The sequence below is a fragment of the Balaenoptera borealis genome (assembly GCF_965194805.1).
Source record: "Balaenoptera borealis genome assembly, chromosome: 5".
In the NCBI taxonomy this organism is placed as follows: Eukaryota; Metazoa; Chordata; class Mammalia; order Artiodactyla; family Balaenopteridae; genus Balaenoptera; species Balaenoptera borealis.
In genome coordinates this window covers 11,349,459-11,374,161 of record NC_138862.1, presented here as the reverse complement: position 1 = coordinate 11,374,161, position 24,703 = coordinate 11,349,459, and the positions used below count along the sequence as shown (strand labels likewise).

General features: G+C 40.6%; 2 protein-coding genes across 9 annotated transcripts in view; both read left to right on the top strand.

The window, feature by feature from the left end:
• Positions 1-559: 559 nt before the first annotated feature.
• Positions 560-24,703, top strand: part of SLC5A3 (solute carrier family 5 member 3) — a 35,856-nt gene continuing 11,712 nt past the window's right edge. The window contains exons 1-2 of one of the 8 annotated variants that reach the window (XM_082395057.1): positions 3,171-3,809; positions 7,565-7,647. The gene's annotated coding sequence lies outside the window, so the exon portion shown is untranslated. The other 7 variants (XM_082395056.1, XM_082395060.1, XM_082395059.1 and 4 more) reach the window with 7 other exon arrangements.
• Positions 2,811-24,703, top strand: part of MRPS6 (mitochondrial ribosomal protein S6) — a 64,045-nt gene continuing 42,152 nt past the window's right edge. Inside the window, exon 1 of the mRNA XM_082395123.1 lies at positions 2,811-2,945. Coding sequence (XP_082251249.1) covers positions 2,901-2,945 — 45 coding nt within the window. The 5' untranslated portion in view covers positions 2,811-2,900. The remainder of the gene's footprint in view (positions 2,946-24,703) is intronic.

The following is a 24,703-nucleotide window of genomic DNA, read 5'->3' as shown; positions in this document are numbered from 1 at the left end:
TATACCCTGAGAAAACCATAATTCAAAAAGAGTCATGTACCAAAATGTTCATTGCAGCTCTATTTACAATAGCCAGGACATGGAAGCAACCTAAGTGTCCATCAACAGATGAATGGATAAAGAAGATGTGGCACATACATACAATGGAATATTACTCAACCATAAAAAGAAATGAAATGGAGGTATTTGTAGTGAGGTGGATGGAGGTAGAGTCTGTCATACAGAGTGAAGTAAGTCAGAAAGAGAAAAACAAATACAGTATGCTAACACATATATATGGAATCTAAGGAAAAAAAAAAAAAAAGGCCATGAAGAACCTAGTGGCAAGACGGGAATAAAGACACAGACCTACTAGAGAATGGACTTGAGGATATGGGGAGGGGGTGGGGTGAGATGTGACAGGGTGAGAGAGTGTCATGGACATATATACACTACCAAACGTAAAATAGATAGCTAGTGGGAAGCAGCCACATAGCACAGGCAGATCAGCTCGGTGCTTTGTGACCACCTAGAGGGGTGGGACAGGGAGGGTGGGAGGGAGGGAGATGCAAGAGGGAAGAGATATGGGAACATATGTATATGTATAACTGATTCACTTTGTTATAAAGCAGAAACTAACACAGCATTGTAAAGCAATTATACTCCAATAAAGATGTTTTTAAAAAAAAAAACAACAAAAACAAATAAACAAAGGAGTACGACGTTCCTTTTTCTCCTTTTCAGAAGAAATGGAATGAGCCCTCAGGCAGCCACCAGCTTGGGAGAGTTGGGGGTGCTGAGTGCGTTGAAGCATTAGGCAGTCGGGCTGATTTCCTTATGCTACTTCTCAGGTTAGAGCGAGGAGGAGAAGCAGCGGACAGATTCTCACTCACCCCTGGGCACCGGGGGAAACTGTGGCGCTTCCCCGGTGGAATGCTAAAAGTTGAAGTCAGCTCATGGTATTGCCCTGGTCTTTGGCTCAGCATATTCCTTTGGGGTCCACATTTTCTCATGCAAATGGGGACATGTGATTGATGACAGGAGGGACAGTTGAAGTAGGGACCATCCTGGGAAACCTGTAACTCACTTCTGAAGGTCCAGAAAATTCCTTACTTCCTTATTTTATTTATTTACAATATTCTACTCTTTATATCCAAAGGCGAAATTACACTAACCAGGTAATTTGTATTAATACTTCTATGGTTTCTCTTCGGAAGAATACGTGTGGTGGAGTAGTCCACGAAAGGAAAATGTTAAAATCCAGGTATCACAGAAGAGTCTGTGTTCAAACCATCCTTATCTCTGGTGATGGATGGGAGGTTGGGGATGAGAAATAGTAAGGTGTCTGGATAAGGTGACAAAGGGCCTCATTCTTGGTTCACCCAGAGTACATCTACTGAATAAGAGTATGAGCTCAGTCGCCATATAGTCTGGATCCAAACTTTGTCTCTATTGCTATCATAACCTTTGCGTGCCTGTATTTCTAAATCCCTAAAGTGGGGTTAAAAATAGTTCTTGCCTCATTGCAATGTAAAAATCGTAGCGTGGTGCCTGATCCATAGTTAGTGCTAAGTTTCACCTATTATTAAAGCACTTAAAAGTTGACAGACATTTCGCCTACAGACCCTTTTAATGGGGCAAGCATGGGCAGAGGCTACAGTTGCAGGGGATTCCATCTCTAAAGAGTGCAGCTGGAGAAAAATGCATTTAGTACAACTCCTGCCAGGGAGAGTACAGCCAACGGCTGGAGGGAGGTGAGCTCTGCGTTCGTGCTTGCGGGGGTAAGGGGTACGCAGGATGAGGCTCCGCTCCTTCCAGGGCACGCACGATCCCGGACAGTTACTAAGTGGCTTTCCAAGCATTCAGCTGGTTCTCTAAATGAACGCCCAGTACACATTTGGGCCAAAGTCTTAGCCTATCCTTAGCAACAACACGTGGGTCAGACCGTGCTCATAAAACAACAAATGCCGGTCTGTGCAGGCATCGCTCTCAGCGGTTGAAGAGCATCAACTCACTCAGACGCATCACAGCCCTGTGAAGTAGGTGCCCTTCACATCCCCTTTTTGTAGGAGCCTGCCCAAGGTCAGGCAGCCGGCGAGGGATGGGCACGATCCGAACCCGGCGGCCCACCGCCTGCGCCTGGCGCCCACTTCGCCGGGGAAGGGGCCCCGGGAAGCCGCGCCAGCAGCCGCACTGGAACGGAGAGCTGTGGGCAAGGGCGCGAGGGCTAGCCGGCCCCCCCGCCCCCGCTATCCCCCGCGGAGTGCGGGTGGGAGACGCAGACCGAAGCGGGAACGTTCTGGAACCCGGGTGCGAGGCCGGGGGCGGGGAGAGCCCCTGGTCCGGCCGAGATCCCGCAAGGAGCAGCGTAGCCACGGAGCAGGCCCCTCGCACCGAGAAGTCGCGGGGTAGAGGCGCGCGCACGAGCCAGACCGCACCGCAGCGCACGCGCACACGGGGGCGCAGGCTCGCCCGCCGCCCAGGATGAGACGGAAGGCATGGAAAGTTCCAGCTGGTTCGAGAACTGTACGTAGCAAGCGCGGCGGCTGCGGCGGCGACAGGGTCGGAGGGGGCGTGCGGCTGCCGCTGGAGGCTCCCGGCCGAACCCGCGGTGCCTCCTCCCCCGCGCAGCACCTGCGGGGCCGCGGTGGGGGTCCCGGCGGGGGCCGCGGGCGGCGTGGAGCGCGGGTGTGGAGGGGGGCGGCGCAGCCGCCTTACGGAGGGGGCGTGGCTCGCCGAGGGGGCGTGGCGGCTCGTCTGCGCAGCTGCCAGAGCCTTTAAGCCCGGGCTCGCTCGGCCGGAGTGTGCTTTCGCCGCCTGGGAGCCTTCCCGCCCAGCTGCGTGTGCGGTTCCCCGCGGTCCCAGCCTTCCTGCGTCCCGGGAGCCGGCTCGGTTCGGAGCCGAGAGCTGTGCGTTCGGGCATGCCCCGCTACGAGCTGGCTTTGATCCTGAAAGCCATGCAGCGGGTAAGTGACCTTCCCCTCAGAGCCCGCCTTCCCGCGCGGGCGCCCTCGCAGCCGCTAGGCCGCCGCCCCCCGCCCTCCTCGCCCTCCCCGCGCGGCCGGAGGGGGCCGGGGCCGCGGGCGGCGGGCGGCGGGCGTCCGCGCTGAGGGGGCGCGTGGGGCCGACCGGCCCGGCGAGGCCGCGTGCGCGCGGCCGCGGGAGGGTGTGCCTCGCACGCGGCCGCCGGGCGGTCTGGCGGGCGGGCGGGGGACGGGGGGCGGGGCGGCCCGCGGGAGTCCAGTGGAAGGTCCGCGGGAGGACACGCGCCAGCGCCCGGCCCCGGCCCGGGTCCCGCTCCCGCCGTCGCGAAGCTGCCTCGTCGCCGGCCCCGCCGCTGCCGCCCGCTCCGGCCCCGCTCCGGCCCCGCTCCGGCCCAGCTCCGCCGCCCACCCGCCTCCGCCTCGCCTCCGCCGGCCGCCCCGGAACCGTCCGCGCTCAATAAAACCTTCTCCAAAGCGTGTTTGTGCGATTGTCTGGACCACGGTCGCGTAGAACCGGCTCTCACGTGAAAAAAAAAATCTTTGACTTCTCGTTTTCTGACTTCAGCGACAATCCTGCTCCGGGTGCCCTTAGCCCAGTTTCATTCATCCAAGTTGTGGCCTTTTTTGCGCCTTCCGGAAGAAATTTGGCTCCCTCTGCTTTTGATTGCTGTTGAGGTAGAGGATTTCAGGTTTGGAGGGATGTTAAGCGATCCTGCAGTCCGTTCACTCCAGGTAACGCTGTGGCCGAGGACAGGGACCCGCGGCCCGGAGGCAGCTCTTCGTTCTCTGTTCTGGGTCAGGTACTCCTCAAGCCGTCGCCGAAATCCCCATTCTTCCGTGAATTCGGTAACGTAGAGTGTGGTGTGTGCTTTTTTTCCTCCCCCCGCCTTCCCTTCCAGGTATAATGATAAAAATGATAATAATTCGATGTTCGAACTTTGGGAAGATAGCGTCCTACAGCGCCAGAGGCTTGGGCACATTCTATGTTTTGGGTCAGTTTTGAAAAGGAGCTGTTAGGAAGTTAAGCCTGGGGTCTTGGTCCAAGCGCTGTTGAAACGCTGCCAATCACAGAGCATTAGAAAATCGTTCCGTTCTTTGCACACTGTAAAGTGGAAAAGACACCAGTGTCTCTTGATCAGGTCTGGAGAGTCTGGTCAGGCATGCCATTGTGTCCCCAAGCTTGTTCTCCCTGAATTTGGGGGAAGGTAAGATTGCATTGTTCAGCCTCCTGAGTATTGCCGCTTTCTTGGCCCTCTTCCCTCTATACTGAAATACACTGCTTAAAGAGAATGGGAACAATGAAGAAAAGAAAAGCATAGTGTTAAAAAGGAAACATTTAAAATTATGTGGCAGTTGTTTAAGTCCTCCCTTTAAGTTACGTGTTTTAGGAGCTATCAGAACCTGGGAAATGGAGATGCTGAAATTTCTTTTGTTTCACCTTGTTTTAGGGAGAAAACAAGTATCATTAAACAATGTATTTGAGTCAACGTATAGACATAGTATTTGTTCATTCCATAAACCTTTGGAATGAAAATTCAGAACTCTTCTTTGTCTTTAGCATAGCTGCCAAGTACTGTACATTTGTTAACAGAGCTTCGAGTATGTTAGTTAAATGTATTTCCTCTGTGTTCCATTTTTTTTTTTTTTTTTTGGTATCCTGTAACAACCAGGATTCACAATCTTTGGTGTGGATCATACATTTCTTACTCCAGTTCAGATAAGCCACATAGTACAGTTTGGTTAAAATAATAATTCAATTAACCTTCCTTGAAATCCTGGCGAGGTTGGGCAGGGGCCCTTTGCAAATAATCAAGGTGAACTCCTCCCTGGAGGCGGAGGCCTCCATGGCTACAGATAAGGATATTGTAACAATGATGAAGTTGTGTTGAAGAGATCCTTGACCTAAATAAAGTAAGATTAAACAACAACAAATTTCTCTTTTTGTATTCATAAAACCTGTTTTTGAGTAGGTTGTCAATGGGTAACGAACACAAAGACTTACTGGTTTTGAACAGTTTTGCTTGCTTTCCATTTGGGGAAATTGGATCCTAAAATAAGATCCATACTTTGGGGGAAATGAATGAAAAATGCCACCATGAGCTTGTATATCTCTGACAGGCTTTGGGGAAGCCTTCCTTCTAATATGCAGTGGTTTTCAGTTCCGCCTGCAGGTAGCCTATTCTATGTAACTCCTCAACTTTAAGATGCATATCTTTTATATTTTTAGATTCTGAAATGTATACCTCTTACGGTGTACCCCTTGATGACTTATTTTCCTTTCCCACCTTCCTCAGATCATTTATGTATCTTGGAATTGAGGAAATATTCTATGTTAGACAACTCTTGTAAAAGATGTGGAAGTTGCAGTCTTTTCTTGGATTCCCAGAGAGGTTTTCCTGTTTCTTTTTTGTGGTACTCTGTAGGCCTGAAGAGCATTCCTCCTCTCTTTAGGGTGAAAACTGAGCATAGAAGAGATTTTAAATTTAAGATGCAGGTACTGTGTTGAGGCTCTCGCAGCATTTCTTGTGTTAAAGACCCACTGCATTGTAGCACAGACTCTTGTGGGAGTCCCCATTAGAAGATTTCAGGGTGTAGTATATAGAATGAATCTTTATTGAACTATATACAATTGTGTGTTAGTCACTTAGAAGTTTCAGTGCTGTCTTTTTCTCAGTTTGCAATTGGGAGTCCATTATAATGAATCGCTGCTTGTGTTGCGCTCTCAAGTTTGTGTACTTACGAATGTAGATACCAGCCCTCCCAAGAAGAAATTTATTTGCAGGTACCATTTAGCTTGAATTTTATTAAAACGTGTGTATGTAAAGTTGTCTTTCTGTATTCCCCCTATTTTTAGTTTAGCGTGAAAAGTAGATAAATGTGGTTAATTCCTGAAAGTTGATGCGGTAGAGTAATGGATGTTGTGAAACCAGACTTTTAAAGGTGATGACTAAAGCCATTTGAAAAGGTGGTTGCTTAGACCAGTTGTAGATCGTTAGGTAGAAGTGCCTCCAGAATAAAAAGGTATTGAAAAGTCTTGTCATAGGTCAGCATCGTAAGAGTTTTATTCCTTTCTGGCAAACACGGTTTTCAAGGCTGTAGTATGGAAGGACATAGCTGTAGAGGAAAGATCACAAGCTGCAGGGTTCCAGGCAGTCTCAATTCAGCATATGGAAAACCTTTTCTAACAACTGAAAAAGTAACGAATTGCCTGTGAGATGGTGAGTTTTCTCTCCACCTCTGCCCTGACCTCTTGCAGTGGGAATGTTTAGGTAGGTAGAGGAGGAGGGCTCATGCATTTGGTAGGTGAGATACATGACACTGATTTCTGAGGTCCCCTGAGAGTTTGAGAAATGGCTTTTGTCCTTTGATTTCACTTTGAAATTTGATTTAACACATTGGTATTTCATTTCAGCTAGGTAAAAGATAGATTGAATTGACAATTTTTGAATTTTAAAGCCACATACTGTGTTGAAAAGCTGTGTGAACTTCGTAGAAAATTTTACGTTTGGGATAGGCTCAGGAAGAGGAATTTTGAGGTTAAAAAAAGATCTATGCAGGACATTTATATATTTTGGTTACTTAGTTTAGGAACACTTTATCATGTCTTAGCACATTTGCCCAGAGGATGATCACAATTGGCATATTTAGAGTTGTGAAAGCCCTGGGAAAATATTTTTTCCTGAAGTCTTCTCATTGCTACTTAGGAATTTTTAGGAATTAAAGGTTAATGGTTTAAATAATAATTAGTTTAATTCTAAGTGAATATAGGTGTGTACAATAAAATAGCATTTATATATCCTCTTGCATAATTTTTCAAATAGGAATAAAAGTAGATAGCTACTTTGGAAATCAAATTCTTTTTCATTAAAAGAGATTTCGCAAGTTATTTTATGTTTACTATCCTTCATTTTTAATTTCATTGAAAATCAGATTATATTTTAAATTTTACGATAACATTGAAATAGTTATTTGTAAGTAAAGAGTTTTACGATGTACTGAGTTTAATTTATGACCTGGGTTTTATAAGTTTAGAAATAGAAGTGTAGTGATATTCCTAAAACTGTACAAAGCAGTAGGTTTTCTGATAATGCAGTGAAGAGTCTCTTCTATTTCTCCTCAGTCAAGCCTTTTCAGTTAGAAAACCTGGCAAAAATTGTGTACTCTAGAGTTGTATCCCAGGTTTAGGATCTTGTGAAAGTAATTGCTACAAAATGTTTGCATTTTAGATACTTTCTGGAGGCATAGGGTCTAATAATGAACTCAAGTATGGAACTGGCCAACCTTAGGTCATTGTAGCTTGGCTTGCTTGGCAACATTTGATAACTAGGAGCTAGTGATACTTTTGCTGTCAGTTGGTGGCAGACAGAAGTTCAAATGGAAACATATTTGTTCTAGTTGTCAGATGGCTAAGTTAGTCTCTTTTTCCTTCTGTGAGCCCTCCCTTAACAGCTTAGCTTGTAGCTTTTATCTTTAATAATCACCCTTTGTGTTTTGTCTACTTGAAATCAGACAACTTAAAATAGTTATCCAGTAATGAAAGACTTGAGCCTTTTGGGCAATGTTGTACTTTCACTTGGTACTAAAGTTTTCTTGGGTTACAGCTTATTGCCGCAGCAAGTGATTGAAGAAGGAGTCCTGTTCCTGCCCCTGAGCTTACAGCTAAGGTACAAGGAGTGGCTTGGGGGTAAGGAATCCTTCCTCACCAGACATGGTTTGTATGTATGAAGACTGCTTGTCAGAAGTTTGACATTCTGCACTAAATTCTTTGTTATTCGTGACTCACACATTCAGTACAGCTGTTTGTTGCTTTTTAGAATCTACATGTTTCATATGCAGACTGCTATTGAATCTTCTCACCTTTAGATTATAAAATCACTTTAAAGAAAACTAAGTGGGAAAGCATTGAGGAAATTCTGAAGTAATGTTTTTCATCTGGTACCTTCACTGTATTTGTAGTTCAGGTAGAATTTATCTGTTGAAGATGAGGAATACATCTTTTTAGTGGAAGGCAGTTCTAAACCAACAAGGAATGTTACCAACACATGTAGTTAATTTCTTAGGGGAATCACATTTAAGGAATTGGTCAGATTTAAAGAAATCATTCAAATTTAATGAATGTCTGGTAAGTTATCAATTTATCTAAAGGAAAAACTACCCTCAGAAGTTCAGAAAAAGACAGTTAATCCAGTCCTGTTATCCTTGTTGTACTTAGAGCAGGAGTTGGCAAACTATATGGTTCACAGGCCAAATCCAACCTGTCACCTGCATTTGTATGGCCTGTGAGCTTAAGGAAGGATTTTACATTTTTAAATAGTTGGGAAAAAATTAAGAGTATTTTATGAAAGTTATATGAAGTTCAAATATCAGAGTCCATAAATGCAGGTGTTTTGGAACATAACTCTATTCATTTGTTTATATTTATTATCTGGTCCTTTACAAAAAAAATTTGCTGACCCCTTATTTACACATAATTTCCTAGGTTCACCATTTCTCTTAGCTTCTTATGGTGCTGTTTTCTGAGATTTCTGCTTTGATTCCTTCCTTTCCCTCTATATACTGTACCTTTGCTTTCATGTGGTTTAACCTTCATATGGTTTGCCTTTTTTTTGGTAACAAGCCAAGAACTCTGGTATTTTGTACTCTTCTGTGCTGGTTATAGCCTCCTGGATGTTCCCTTGGCTCTGCAAACTCAGTGTGATTCAAACTTAATGAGTTGCCTACCCCAAAACTTGTCTAACTTATTTCTGTTTGTGGCTTCTGTTTTCTGTCACATGTGGCTGAACCAATCCAACTCTTTGTTCCATCAGTCTCAATCCCATATAGTCTCTTCTCTGCCCTAGCTGAACTACTTATGTTTCTTGCTTGGATTCTTGCAGTTTCTTAGGTGGTCTCTCTAACATATTGCTGGGGGGGAGGATAATCAATGCCTGTAAATATGCTTTTTGGAGTGCAAGAATATAAGTTCTTGAGATACTTTGAAAGAATTAAATTGGGATGCATTTTAAAGAAAATAACACAAACCATTGTTACAAAGCATTGTATAATGATGTCTTTTTGATTACATCATTACCGTCCCATATCAGTTGATTGTGTCAACACCATTGCCAAATTACAGCACATTCAGAAATGTGCTCTTTTTCAAAGATACTCCTAATGAAGTCTGGCATCCAAGGCCACCTGTGATATGACTCCAATCTTTTTTTTTAACCTCATCTCTCAATTTCTTTCATTCTCCATTTCGTATAGTACTGAGTAAAGAGAATTGCTGTAGATCCCTATAAATACCATTCCCTTTTATTTCCTTTGGTGCCTGTGTCACACTGCTTTTCTTGTAATGCCCTCCTGTATTACCCCATCATCTCCATGAAGACATGCTTCAAGTTCATTTTAACTCATCTGGTACATGAAACAAATATTGAGGACCTGCACTGTATGAGTATAATATTTCCTTTGGACTTGCATGGTGTGTTTCCGTGTCTTATCACATGGACCACTTTCTACTTAGTATTACAGTTAATTGGTGAATGTTTCATACCTCCTTTGGTAGGTTACATGTTCTTGAGGGTCAGGTCTGTTTCATTTCTGTCCTCTGCTCTGCTTTGCACACAAGGTTGATATTCACTTAGCTGCCTTATGGGGATTCCTCTTCTATCTGTCTAAAACAGTTCTTGAATGTGAGATAGCATGCTGACCTCTTGTGCTAGTAAGTTGCTTTCAAGTCAGTGCACTTTGCACTGAGAGAGTTGTATGCTTATCAGAAGTTGTGTTGATTTCGAAGACTATTTCATGGCAGGTAATCTTGCTTTTATAATAATTTAAATATGTAAACCGATGAAATGAGTGCAAACTTTTTTTTTTTTCCTGAAAACCAAGTTGGATTCTTTGGAAAAACTTGATAAAGGTGAGTCACTAAAATAACGGGTGTAGAATTAGATATGGCTGTAATAACAAAGTTTTGGAGAAAGAATAACAATAATCCAGGATGATTCTGTATGTAGACTGCTTTACAAGATTTCTTAAAGCTTTCCACTTTAATGAAACTGGAATGGAGATTGTAGATGATGCATTTATAGATACAGTTTAGATCAAGCAGCAGGAACTTCGGTCAGCAAGGAGCACCACATCATTAATCCCGTTCTCCAAGTGCTTGACCCCATGTTAAGATTGACAAATACATTCATGTGTTAAATGTAGATAAAATGTTTGTTATGTATGTATGATTTTTTGATTTCCTATTTTAGCTTTAATCCCTTTTTTACTTACTACTTTTGTATATGATTGTTTTGGATACAAAGGCTTTTGCTTCAATAAGTGCTCCGATTTTTGTTTTCTAAATGAATGGAAGAAATTAAGATCCGAAATGAAGATCCTGGTTGTGTTATGTTGGAATAAACAAAGAACTGACACTGGGACAGCAGAAAGAGCTTTAGAAACAATGAACCTCGTTTTGATTCCTGGCACCTACATCCTAGGAGTCTTAACCCTCTTGGATCCTCATTTCTGTCTGTAGGATGGGAGTGATCCCTCAGTTGGAGAGTCTTTGAAGATAAGATGGTAACACGACCTTAGAGGTAGTAGGTGTTCAGTGTGTCATTAAAGTAGTTTTGTGATCTCAGGCAAGTTATCAAACTTTATTGTGTAGTTTTCCATTATTCCCACTTTCTTAATGAAGAGACTCCAAAAGATAAATTTTTTTATGTGTGAGCTACCAGAATCCAAGACTGAATCAAACCTGGAATATAGTATTTGCTCAGAAATTTTTGTATTAGTGAACATGAGCCATACTGCATAATAGCTTGCATGCTAATTAAGCAAGGTCTAGCTTCTGCATCCGTGAAACGTAGAATGTGTGTGTGAGGGAGCCCATGAATGAACTCCACTGCTTGGAACGGCCTGTCTGTCAGACAGATGTGCAGCGTTTATTCAGCAGCTACTGGCCTTTGCCAGGCTGAGTGCAGTGGGATTCCTCATCAAGAACTAAACTGTGTGCAACTGGGCTTTGTGTTCATCTCTCTCATCTGACCTTGTATAACTAGTACTTAGGTTTAATGTGTTTTTTAAGTGAGAAGTCTGGGAAAAGTGAAGAACAGGGAAAAATCTAAAAGAATTACTTTAGATAGACTAAGTGTCAAGGTGATTTGAGGCAGGTGGAGGGAAAACTTAGTATTTTAATCTTCAGTAAATGTTTGATTGCTAATTGCATATTGCTAAATCTTTAGGGATGACCCTTTTTCAGTAAAATCAACACATGGAGCAGATAGATCATAGCCTAATTGATTTCTGCTGCTCCGTGATATCTTCAGTTAGTATTTTACTTTTCATTTTTGATGGAGCAATGTATTATAAAACTACATCTTTCCTTTTAATTGTTGATTTTGAGAGATTTTTTTCCACTCCTATTGGTACAGATTTTTTTTCTTGTAAAGGAATTAAAATACAACAGTATTATTTTATTTTTTAAACATCATAGCATATGTTGCTGGAATGTATATGTTTCATTAACATTAACATGTTAACATTCATTAACACGCTTGATTGATTTTTAAATAATTGTCTTGTAAGCCAGGGGTACCTGTGATCCAAGTCAAAAATAAGACCATTTACAAGAGAATGCACATTTTGTATTGATGTATACTTAACTGTCAGTTTTTTAAGTCCAACTTTGTTTCAGACTTAATTTGTGACTTTTTTTCTACCTGATTATTTTACTCTGAAGCTGCATAATGAAATATTGGATGATGTAGGGTATTGGGTACTGTATGAAGCAGGGTAGAGAAATATGTGTGTGTGTGAGTGTATAATAGTGGATGAAGAAACAAGAATGTGACCAAGAAGATCGAATAGTAATGCTGCTAACTTTGAAATCATTTTCATTGTGTTTGGAGATGGCAATGTGAAGTGTAAATATATTCACGAGTTAATGAAAGCTGTTTAACAAAGTTGCCTAAGAAATAGAAAGGTTATATGTTGAATTCTTTTGACTACGGTGTTTTAAAAACTGGGTAAGTATGAATCAGCCTTATTTTGTCATAGTTTGGAGTGTTGTAATTCAAGACTGAAAGGGGTTAAGTGGGCCTGTGGTAAAATGGTAGAGCTGCTAGGGGTGGGGGGAAGGTAGGGGTGTGTGTGTGTGTGTGTGTGTGTACGTGTGTGTGTGCACACATGCTGGTGGTGCTGGTGCTTACCACTACAGTCTATTATTGCCATGGGGAGTGTGGGCCAGGTTTTGCCAGCTTGTCCTTTTCTATCCTATTCTTAGCCAGAAATCTAGATTTTACAGGAAGTCTGATTTTTAAGATGTCACAACTAAAAATATTTAAGCACCATGGACCTAAGGAAATGTATCTGTTGCTCAGGTATGGCTACCATCTTGTAATTTCTGATTTAGATGATGGGCTTTAGATGTTCTTTAAAGACATCCTTAATTGCCTTTAGAACTCTTTTAGCATTTAGGTTACAAAATTTGCTGCTCACACATTGACAGAACCCATCTTGTTAATTGGTCATTGATTTACAGTAGGACTAATAATTAGTAAATGGCAAACATGTTCATGTCTTAAAAGTAGTATCAGTTTCTAGTTCTGGACTCGTGGATTATGTATGCCCATTTAGGCTAAGTGTACGTACAGACTTCAGAGAGTTGCCCAGAGGCTGAGGTATTGACTTAGTGTGGACTGTCAGCGATTGGTATTCATAGTCTACTTCTTCTTTAGATGTCTGGGTGATTGGTTATTTTAAGCATGCCTTAGTACAGTTTGGTTTACACCCACTGTACTAAAGTCTTACAGGTTTCAAATACTGCTTCCTGGAAAAGACTGCTTTATCTAGAAAATGACATTTTTTTGCTCAGGGTATATCTATGAAATTCACATTAGCTTATATGACACATGATCCTTGGAATATAGTATTACTATGAAAGAAATTAGGTGCTCTTCTAGTCAGAGGATAGAACAAGAGGATGATACAATATTATAATTTTTGGCCAGGCTTCATGTTTCCATGGAATGGAAGCCAAGTCATTACCTTGACTGACTTTCCCTTTTTGTCTTTGTTACTTCCCCACTCCCACTCCAGATACATAACAGCAGATTGCAAATAAACTCAGGTCCAGTTTGTTCTTCCCTGCCTTTCAAGTCCAGGGTACAGTTGATTTGTTCCCATCCCTCTCCCCCATCATTTTTATTATGATTACAGTGCCCTAGTTAAGGGAATCCTTACCCACTTTGGGAACATTTCAGTAGAGGTTGATGTGGATGAGAGCTTAAAAATGGAATTGCAAGTGAAGGTAGGGACTTAAAACCTCGACCTGGAGCTCTCAGTGCTCATAAAGTGGCATTTCCCTGCTTCTGTCCTAGCATCAAGAATTCCTGGTTTTGAATCCCCTGGCGGTCCAGTGGTTAGGACTCTGTGCTTTCACTGCTGAGGGCGCGGATTCGATCCCTGGTCGGGGAACTAAGTAAGATCCCACAAGCCATGTGGCGCGGCCAAAAAAAAAAAAAAATTCCTGGTTTTGTCTTTGTTTAGACTTCAGTGTCTCCTTGACACCTACCTTGCCTATTACAATGCTTTAATTTTGTCAGGTGTAGAAACCCAAGTGCAGCTATAACAGCCAGATTGCTGTGGATGTACTTCAGTATGAGAACACATTGACTGTGTGGTGGTCAGGTCATAGCTGAGCTTGGATTTCAGGTGCTGGGAAGGTCCTCATGTGGGAACCCATGTGTAGTCTTTGCTTGTATTAGAAGGATGGAGGACCAAAGTCCCAGATACCTGTCCTGTTTTCAGTTGTTCAGGTGTCCTGTGTGCGAATTATGAATATAAGACATTGTTCAGTACTGGTTTTGATTCGGATTCAAGGTGAGTTTCTGCTGCTGAGTAAAAAGCGGATTTTGGGGGTAAGATCTTTGCCAGGCGTATGTTGCAGGGAAGGTGTACTTAAGTGTCCTTTTAAAAAAACTGCTTCAACCATTATTAAGTAAATATATGACCCAGTAGTAGGTTGTTTTGATTGTCATTCTTTTGTGCTGGTATACTGCTTGCCTTCTGTTTTGTTGACAGTTACATGAGAAAGCAGTTTTGTGAAGTATACTACCTTGAAAACCTTAGACACCGAGTTTCCATCAGGGATGATCTTTAGTCTAGCAGACTCTAGTAGCATGATTGGTCTCAGGAATGCCATTCCTATGTATAGACTGAGGGCCAGGACTTTGTGCAAATTCAGTTTGAGAAGATTAAAGTGAAGAAAAGAAATTCCTTCTAATATCATTTCCTTTATTAAATATTTTATCTGATTAGGATGAAATAATTGGAAGCTACTTATAATTTCAAGATCTCCTACCTTCTGACATCCAAGGAAAGCACTTCTGATCTTATTTTTCTGGATTTTTATACCAGTCTACTAGTTCTGTCTTTGAAATGTAAGAGAAAAATCCAGCTGCATTTGTAATCTACAAAACCGTGCCTCAGTTTTAGATTCACTTCTTAGGTTCAGTTCAGGGCATAATTTCTTCCAGTCCTTCCAAATTCTGTTAAAGTTATCCTGTTTATGGTCCTATTGTTTACTTCTTGAAAATCCTGTATTCCCCAAACCTTGGAGAAGATTGGAAGGTTTTAAAATTTTCTAACCAAAAGTATCTGCCTGAGGAAACATCCCAATTTCAGGATCTTCTATTTTATGACTTGGCCTCCTGGGAGAATTAGAATCTGGTCTACCAGGAAGACTCTTGTGTTTACATTTTCTGGCCTCAGTCTCATGGAAAAATGAGAAACTTCTTGGCCTCTGTTCTTCTAGGAACATAAAATTGGAACCAAGTAGGATGAGAATAGAAAACATGACGGTAAACCACCAAGTTGACCTGGTTGGATGTCTGTCTGACATCTGTAAATCTTATGGTTTGTAATACCTAATTCTTAGTGGCTGGTTTAAGCAGGGTGTGTGTGTGTGTGTGTGTGTGTGTGTGTGTTACATATATGTGTGTGTGTGTATTCCCTCCACCCCTTGAATATTCAGCCATCTTAAGGGTTAGATAGTGTGATCTCCATTTTACACATGAAAAAACTGAAGCAGAAAGGTACGCGGGACCACACAGCTCAGCAAGGGGCCAAGTCAGGATCCTAAAGGCAGTCTCAAACTAGAAGCTATACTTTTGATCACTGCATCTGTAGAAAACAGTGTACACTGTACTGTATTAGAGCTATAAAGTCCCCTTAGACTGAAGGAAGTATTTTGTATCTGTTTTGAGTGCCTAGTAGGTGCCAGCACTACCATGTGTTTGGGAAATAGAGTGGTAAACTGTAGGACAAAGTTCCAGCTTTCATAAGGCTTACATTCTAATGAGGGAGACAAACTAGCAAATGCTGTGAAGAGAAACAGCAGGATAAGGGGACAAATGTGGCCTTATATTTTCATTATAGTGCTCAGGCAAGGCTGAGACTTCAGTGAGGGAGCGAGCCATGGCCATTAACTGCGGGCAGAAGAGCAGGGATGAGTGCAGAGGTCTTGGAGTGGTTATATTAATGTGGCATTCAATTCAGCAGGCTTTTATTTTATAGGTCGTCTTCAAGCCTTTGCTGAAAGAATTGACAGCATATGACAGTTTAATGCTAACTTTTTTTCCACAGGACTTTTATCTAGTAATCTATCTTGATGAAGTTGGCTTGAGGTACATGTTTTTCCCATTTTATAGAAGTGAGAATTAAGATGTGGACTCGAGCATATGTAAAGGTGACTCGTTTAACGAATCTCCGTATTGTATCCATCACCCAGCTTCAGCAGTTATCACCATTTGCCACTCTTGCTTTATCTCTACCACCCCTTCCCTTTATTTATTTATTTTTTTTGCTGGAGTATTTTATATTTTCTTAACTTTATCTTAAAATTTTAAACCTTTAGAAGAGTTACCGGTATAAGAACCATTCAGTTAACACCTGTATGCTTTTCACCTAGATCACTAATTTGCTGTATTGGCTCTTTTTTTATCATTTGAGAGTTGCAGGCATTGTTGACATGCCTTTCTTAGGAATAAGAACTTTCTTCCTAACCATAGCATGACCATTACACTCAGATTTGACATCAATACAGTACAATTATAGAATGTTCAATTTGTGTTCTAATTTACCTTGTTATTCCAGTGTTATCCTTTAGTTCTTCAGTCCAGTATTCAGTCAAGGCTCATGTATTTGGTTGGTGTTTAGTCTTCGTGAGCTAGAGCAGTTCTCAAGCCTTTGTCATTAAGGACAGTGTCACTTTGGAGAGTCCAGGCCCTCTGGTCTGGAGAATCCCTCAATTTGAATTTGTCTATCTGCTTTCTCATGATTAGAGATAGGTTAAACATTGTTGGCAGGAATGTTACATAGGGATGTCAGTTTGTCCCACTGTTGGGGATGTCAAACAATTATTTGGTTTAGGTGATATCCACCAGATTGCTTCATTATAAATGTACCTTTTTCCCTTTAGTAATTGTTAAGTGATTTATGGAGTGACAAACTTGATTGAGACTCAGTATTCTTTTCTCCAGCAGTCTTCCACTGGATTTAGCATTTATTGATGATTCAGAATCAGTTATTGCTGGAGTACTTTAAAGCAAATGCAGATATAAAATTTCTCCTGTAAATATTTATCATGTATCTAAAAGGTAAGGGCTTAAAAAACAAAAACAAAAAACCACAGTGCCTTTATGCCACCTCACTACAATTCCTTAACATCTAATATCCATATTCAAATGCCCTGAATTGTCTCAGTTGTTTCTCTACAGTTGATTTGCTTGAATCTGAATCCAAGCAACGTCCACAGGTTGTATTTACTTGATGTTTTTGCAAGTGTTCCTGGGTATAGCATTCATGTCTGCCTTTAGAGATAAGATTAATTCTTGATGGGTGTAGATGTTGACAGCCTCAAGCATCCATTCTGAAGTTCCCATCAAACTTTCTTTCACCTAAGGGTTCTAGCATCCATTGCAGTCATTTCCTAGGGACATTATTTCATTAGGGATTACGAAAGGTGATTCTCAGATTGCATCATTCCTTCTGTATCGATGAGCAGATTTTTTTCTGACCTGTGTTTATTTCTACTTTTTTATGTATACCTTCCTGGGGAGAGTTGTAAAAGGATACATTCTTCATCTTTACTTCACAAAGGATGGTTCTGGACTTCCTTAGTAATTCTGTAATATGTCCTCAATTTTCTCATATGTAAATTTGGGGGTAATTATGCCTATACCTCTTGGGGATTTTGTGAGGATTAAATGGTCCGGTACATATAGCTTAAAAATGGTGCCTGGCACTAATGTTGGGGTAAGCGCTAGTTATTAAAGTCACTTTTTCATTTAATTCTTCAAGTGTAATGGAGAGGCAGAGATGGGAGAGGTTCTTCATGCGTTGACATACTTGTGGAGAGTGAGCTGAGGGAAGTGCTGCTTGCGCACACCAGGCTGTCCTTTGTGACTGCATGGAAACACCCATGACACACGAGGCGTGTATCACTGCGCGCTGTGAAATGGATACTGACAATTGAAGAGGTAGAATCTGGAACGCATTCTGAAATGGGGTTAGTACAGTGAAGGGAGGGAGGGAGGGAGGTAGTATGGGATGGTGGCTCCAGGTACAGGTTTTCACTATGTCATGGCCCTTTGAGTTTTTTATCTGAACAAAGGGCAGCATGCTTGCCTAGTCTGATTTGTCTTGTTGTCATTCTACACTCAACTAGAGCTGTTTGAGATTGCAGATCACTTTGGTAGGGGAGGAAGTGCTTTACTTCTTCTTGGCCTTTTAATCTGCCTTCTCTTTCTGCTTTAAAAAAACCCCACTGTTGATAATTGTATAGAGTGTTGGAAGTTTAACACTCTTGATCAGGTGTTTAGTCATTAATATTTGATTCATTTATTTAAACATTTGAGCACCTGCAGTGTGCAAGATAGTGTTCTAGACACAGACCACATCAGTGAGCATCAGAGACTAGAGTCTCTGCCCTCATGGAATTTACATTTTGGTAGTGAGGTGACAGTAAATATGAGGAAGTTGTATAGTATGTTAGAAGGTGTTGAGTCCTGTGGAAAAAAATAAAGCAGGATAAGGAGAGACTGAGATGGTTAGGAAGTTACTTTTGAGCAAAGACAATGAGAGGAGAGCAAGTCTTGTGAAAATCTGGGGGTGCAGAGTGTGTCCTGCATAGGGGACAGCCAGTGTCAAGGTCCCGAGGCATGTTTGGTACATTGTGCATTGTGAGTAAAGAGGTGACTGCTTGCTGTGTTAATGCCCTGTTGTGGGCCAAGGGCCAGAGCTTGGAGACAGGTTAAGAGGCTAGGGCAGTTAACCGGATGAGATGGAATGGTGATTTGGATCAGGGTGCTAGTGGTTGAGATTCTGAGTGGTCTGATTCTGGATATATTTTTTGAGAGAAAGCTAACAGATTTTGCTAATGGATTGATTATGAGTGGGTTGAGAGAGAAAGTGAGCAAGCCCTCAGTGATGACTGATAATTTGGGCTTGAGCAATAGTAAGGATGGAGTCACCATTCTCTGAGGTGAGGAAGATTGAGAGTGGAACAGCTTTAAGGGGGTGAGCCAAATTATTCATACTCCCAAGGAAAAGGATAGGTGGTTACAAACACTTCATTCGGTAAGGACAGTGATCCATAGATTTTGCTATGAGAACTCATATCTATAGATCATATAGCCAATTCTCTTAACCTAATGTCTTAAGGATGTAAGAGTTAGCAGATGAGGGAAGGCTGAGATTCATATAGCCTGTGGTAACAAGGTCAGATGTAGAATAGACTTTGAGACTTAATTTTTTAATTCTAACACTGAAAAAGAGAATGGAGGCAAAAGCCTTGGGCTTGGAGAATGAGAAGCTGGTTGAGCCTTGATCATCTAGCCGAATTTCCTGCTCTGTGTGTTTTTACTTACATAAGAAGCCTGTGCCTGGGACTTCTTTTGTTTTGAATCTCTTCATTTTCTTCATACATATATTCATCACGAATGATCATACATAAATACTTCAGTTGGATTTTATCCTCTACACTCTTTGCAGTCTCTTTCGTTAACATTTGTTATATATACATCTCAGTTGTTTTCTCTGCAAACTCAAAATTTTTAAACATGGGTGATATTGAATGATCTTTTATTAATATTGTTTGTTTCTATTAATAAATGTCCTTTTCATTAAAGATAGTGTTGCACAGTGATTAAGGGAAGAAGCAATTTAAACCTAGATGGGAGTGCAAATCCAGATGTAAACACAAATAACTGTATCCTGGAGTGTTATACTACCTCATTGGTTTCAGTTTTCTTGTGTGTAAAATGATCATAATAATTGTACTTATCTTATAATTGTTGTGAGGATTAAAGTAATGCATACAGCACTCTAGGCACAGTACCTACAAGGTGTTAAGACTTAGTGCCAGGTATTTATTTTTTATCTCCATTATTTATAACTCATTTATGATAACTAGTCGTTTGCAAGCAAATAGTGCTGAGCCTTTTGAATTCTTCCCATTAAAAGGTAACACAGAATGCTTAGTCATTGGGATTACATGATATGGTATCATAGGCGCTACTACTCCGTTACTTTACATTTTCATTTCTCTCAAAAAATATAGATTATTGGAGTTTGCTCCATACACATGTTCTGGTATCATCCACATAAAGGTTGAAACCAGTAGTAGTTTCAAATTTACCCCCATACCCAAAAGGTCTTCATTGCTGAGACTTCTTTCGAAAAACAAACAAAACCCAAAAGACCCCTGGTGAGCCACACTTCTACATTCGTAGAAGCAAATTAAAATGACTGTATTTTGGGGGATGTGTGTATATGGATGAAATGATAAATCTGGTGATTTATGAACTTTTCTAGGTGAATAAGATTTTATTTGAAGAAATGGATTACTTACACGGGAAACCATCCCTCCTAACCCCCCACCCCCCAATAATTTGCTAAAAGTAGAGCCATTCTGGTTGGTAGAAGGTTGCTGGAGGGGGGCTTAAATCCCTGTTCACTCTGCCTCACCTCCCACCCCTGTGATGGGACACCCCCGTGTCCCATCTAGGAACCCTCAGAATATAGTTTGAATGCCATTTGAGTTCAATCACGGTTTCATACATTTCTTGCATACTTCCAAAAACTTGAACAGCAAGATTGTAGGTATAGTAGAAATGTTTTGCCAAAGAAATTTAAGGGCAAGCTCCTTAAATGTTTTAGGGACTATTATATGATTACATGTCTTCAGCTCCACTTGTAATTTAAAATTGGCTGGAATTCATATCTGTTGTATTAGAAACACTCATTTTCCTTTCGGTGTCACTGATAAACTGCTATCATAGCCAAGCTCTACATTTTTAAAGTTAAGCAAGGGTTGAGGAAGGCCCTGTTATGAGTATGTATATACCAAGCGCCAGTAACCTATTCCACTAGAGGAGTTTGCTTTGTTGGACTTTGAATCAAGATAACAAAAGTGAAAATGTGTCTGAAAAGTCTGTAAGTAGAATTTTATATAAATTTAGTGAGTTTTTTTGTATTTAACTTGAATGAAGTGATGTAGATAGGAGCTAATAGTTGAGTTGGTTGGGAGCCTGTTTAAAATATTTGTGACAGAACTGCATATTTAATACATTATTTTATTTAGTTCTTTTTATCTATAAATAACTTCTATGAGGCTCCTAAAACACCTGGGGTATCGTTGATAGTTTAATTTGAAAGGAGTCGATATCACCACTTCCAGTCTATGCAAGTTGTAGACAGTGAAGTGACGTTTACTGAGCACCTGCCTGTTGCACTAGGCAACACACTTTCTAGGTGTTACTTACTCCTTATTAAACCATTAGGAGCTGCGTGGTGCCTTCATTTTACAGAGAGACAGTTGAGGCTCACAGAGATTACTTGCCTAAGATCCTGCAGTTAGGAAGTGACAGAGCTTGGACCCCCAGCCCTTCAAAGCTCGTCTGCTTTCTTGACCATGCCACCTACACATGTAAGTTTTCAGACGTGTCGGTGTGTTCTGTACCCCTTAAATTACTAGTTAGTAAAGGGAATATTTTCCATCGAATCAGAAAATGAGCAAGACTTGGCAAGCCTACTATTGACAGTAGTGGGCTCTGCCTATTCAGATTGTCCTTTTGAATGTTTGGTTTTTAAATCGACCCCAAAGCTAAAACGATTGTGTTTTGGTCACGTTGAGGGTCACTTTGTTCTACTCTTTGGTAGTTCACGAGCCTCATTGAGTTTATTATGACTTGCAGCCGTGATGGCTTTAAGGTTTGTTTTTCTTGTTCTTTGTTTGGTTTTTATGGCAGATGACTTTCTTTTAAGAGTGACCATACATCCTGGATTTTACACAATGTCCCAGAATAGCTTCCTAGCTTGGAAGATAAACTATATGTTCTCCCTAGATAATAGAAGAGAGATGTTAGATTTGGTCATAACTAATTACGTTTTGATTATATTACCTGAAGGGGTTTAATAGCTGATTTAAATTTGGTCTTACCTATTTTACTCTTTATAGTTCAAACACAGCAAATATTTGTGTACACTTCTTTATTTGGATTAATTCTTTAATTGTAATTTAATTCATCCAAGTAAATGAAATAGTACTTTCATGTACCAAGATTGTATTTTAATTTTGTGCGGAACTATCAACAAAACACTGCTTTCTGAGACAGAAGCGCCCTCCTGTTGGGGAGGGTCTCTCTGTTTCACAACACCCTTGTGTTTGATTGAAATCAGCTCAATTTCTTACACTGGCCATCATAACTAGGGGATCATTTCTTTATACATTCTACGTTTATTACTCTCATTACAGAAATAATCGTTTTCTTAAAAATGCACTACCAAGGAGCCAACCCACATACTTATCATTACTATACCTACTTTATTACTTGTCCCACATTTCTCACTTAAGGGATTTATCTGAACCATGAACCAGCTTAGTCCTAGAAATATAAAAACATAAATTAAAAAATTTCGTTTTAGCTGGAGAAAAAATTTTTCCATGTATATTCTTTCTAACAATAAAGGAACTCTGGATAGTGTTCGTTATATTTTTGTTGTAGAAATGTTTACTTTTTTAAAAGAGTGAGAAAAAATATGCAAAACTTGTATATTTTATTTGGAACCATTTTTTAAGAATTGCACACTTCATCTCCTAAAAGGCTGTGACAGTCTCTCTTAATGACTAGGATGTAAAATTTGGCTGCATTGTATTATAGTATTTTATATTTTTCTGTAAACTAATTTGATCTGTTTTTGTTTTTGTTTCCTTTTCCAGTCTTTACTAGGTGCTGGTCTCTGGATGTTTTTTGTTTAAATTGGAAAAATCTTAAATCTGTCCACAGACTGCTATGGTATCCAGTGAGATGGGGACTGTTGGCAGTGGCTTTTGAAGGATCTGAGGGGCAGAAAGAGCTGAGAACTCGGCCTTGAGCTAGTGTTTGGCGTCTTCCTGCTGCCTCTCCTGTGGGCCCAACATCTTTTCTCTCTAGCTTACCTGCCAGCTGTTCTAGGGAAGTTAGGGGTTAGACCAGTCTAAGCATTCATCACGGAGCGGAATATGGCTTAGGTATCTTACTTGCATCATATTTGACAATGGGAAAGTGTTGTTTATTTTAGCAGTGCTTCCTAGTGATCAGAGAAGGAAGGGCTTGTTTTGTCTCTGAGGGCTCTGCTCTTTGAACGGATAGGCTGGTGCAGCAGCCCCTGCAGCGCATAGCCCCTTCCACCTTCCCTCCAGACAAACATAAAAGCACTCGGGCTGTTTGTCCCTTCTTGAGGAGGCAGATGGTCAAGCATTGCCGTTGAGAAGAGAGACACTTGAAATGGCCCTTCTGACCAGTGAGCTAGGCTTATCTGTGTGTAAGTTGGAACAAAATGGCAAGGGTATGGCTTGGATGTTGGATGGCAGTGGGAGCTCTGTTGGGGGCAGGGATCTCATAATTGCCAACTGCAGTTTTCTTTGTAATTGAGGACCTAACCCTTATACTGAAATGTTACAGGTACCCTTTTAAATAATTAATATTTATTAGTCACCTGATTAGATTTTATTAAAAATTTAGGTAATTCTTCCTAAATAATGTCCAAGTATTTTTTTAAATAACTTGAACATTTTGGGGTCAGAGAAAGTAGTCATAGAAATACAAGCAGCTTCAGGTTTTGGCAAGTATGAAGTGATACAAATACCAACTTTTAGTGTATTTTATGTTTTTGTGTGTGGCAGTTTTACTCATGCCAGTCATTATTGACACTGGCTTTTAGGAGGAAAGATTTTAGTTTTTTTTAGTGTAATTGTTGTAGTGCTTTATGCTTAAAAAGGCATAAAGATGGGTTTAAGACATTTCTACGTGGCAGCATTATTAATTAGACCTAATAACCTAATTCGGTAGCGTGTTTATCTTTAAGCATTATTTCCAGCTCTTTTCCTTACCAGTAAGAGGTGTGTGGTTAAGTGTTTAGTACTGTGGTCTATTTGGAAAAGAGGTGGCTTTTAGTATCATTTATAGGACTTAATAATTTTTGAAGGAAAATATCTAGATTCATCAAAAAGCATCTGCTTTGTCAAACATAAAAAAACATTTCACTCTGAGGTTGCCTTATCTCAAAAGGAGAAATCACTTCAGGAGTTAACATGTGGAAGGCATTAGGTTGAATTACAAAGTGTTTTTCATATTGGTCTTTCAGCTCCAATTATAATAACTTTGAAGATTCAGAATTTGTCTCTTTTTCCAGGAGAAAACCCGTCATATTCATAAACTCAATTTTAGGTAAATTTAAATGTCTGTTTTTCAATGATTTTCTTAATCCAGGACTGAAAAAATCTGATTGACTTATTGAAGATAATTTATTATCTAATGGTTTATAGATGTCTGTTTTGTTTAGGTTTGGAAGATATAATAATAATGACGTTATTTTTCAGTCTTCCAGAAAAATTTTCTCTTTCTTCCTCCTCTCCTTGCTCTGTATACCCTTCAACAAGAAAGCATTTAAAAGGAAAAATTATTCAGCAAAATCAAACCTTGAGTCAGTGCCTTCATCTTCTCAGAGGTTCTCTTGGAAATAATGCCTGATGAAATGGAAGGGAAGGAAATTACTTTCTTTAACATTAAACAAATCTTTTTTTCAATGTCTTCCTTCTAGCTAGCAGAGTAAAATTTTAGGGTTGTTTATAAGTTGTATGTTCCTAGTTTTTTTGTGTGGAACATCTTGTTTCCCCTTAGGGCAGGAGTCATGTCACAATTTCTAGGGTAATATATGATGACTAGCACAGATGTACATTTGTAGTAGGAATCTAGGAAAATTTTGTAACAGTAGTCTGCACAGACTAAGCAGGACTTGGTATTGTGTTTGGGAGTAGATGATAACACTTAGTAAATACCTGTTCTGTCCAGGACCCTAACTGGCTATAAAATACATTACTCTTAGGATTCACAGTATTTGAAGATTCATTTTGGTGCCCTTATTTATTATGAATAATTAGTGTCACCTCCCCCCCGCCCCCAAGGTGCTTTAAGACCTTGGTGCCTTTCCAATCTGAGACTACCACACTAAGACAAGAAAGGGCAGTGTCATGGTGGGCAGTTCTTAGTTGCCAGAGAAGTTAAGCCACTTAGTTAGGAGGTCGATGAATTTTTGTTCTTAGTTCAAAATGATAACTATTCTCCCTGACTTTAAGTATCAGATGTGATAGTATGGATCACTCTCTCCTGTGGAACTAAAGTACATATATTTTAAAAGTTTTTTTTTTCTTTTTATAATGT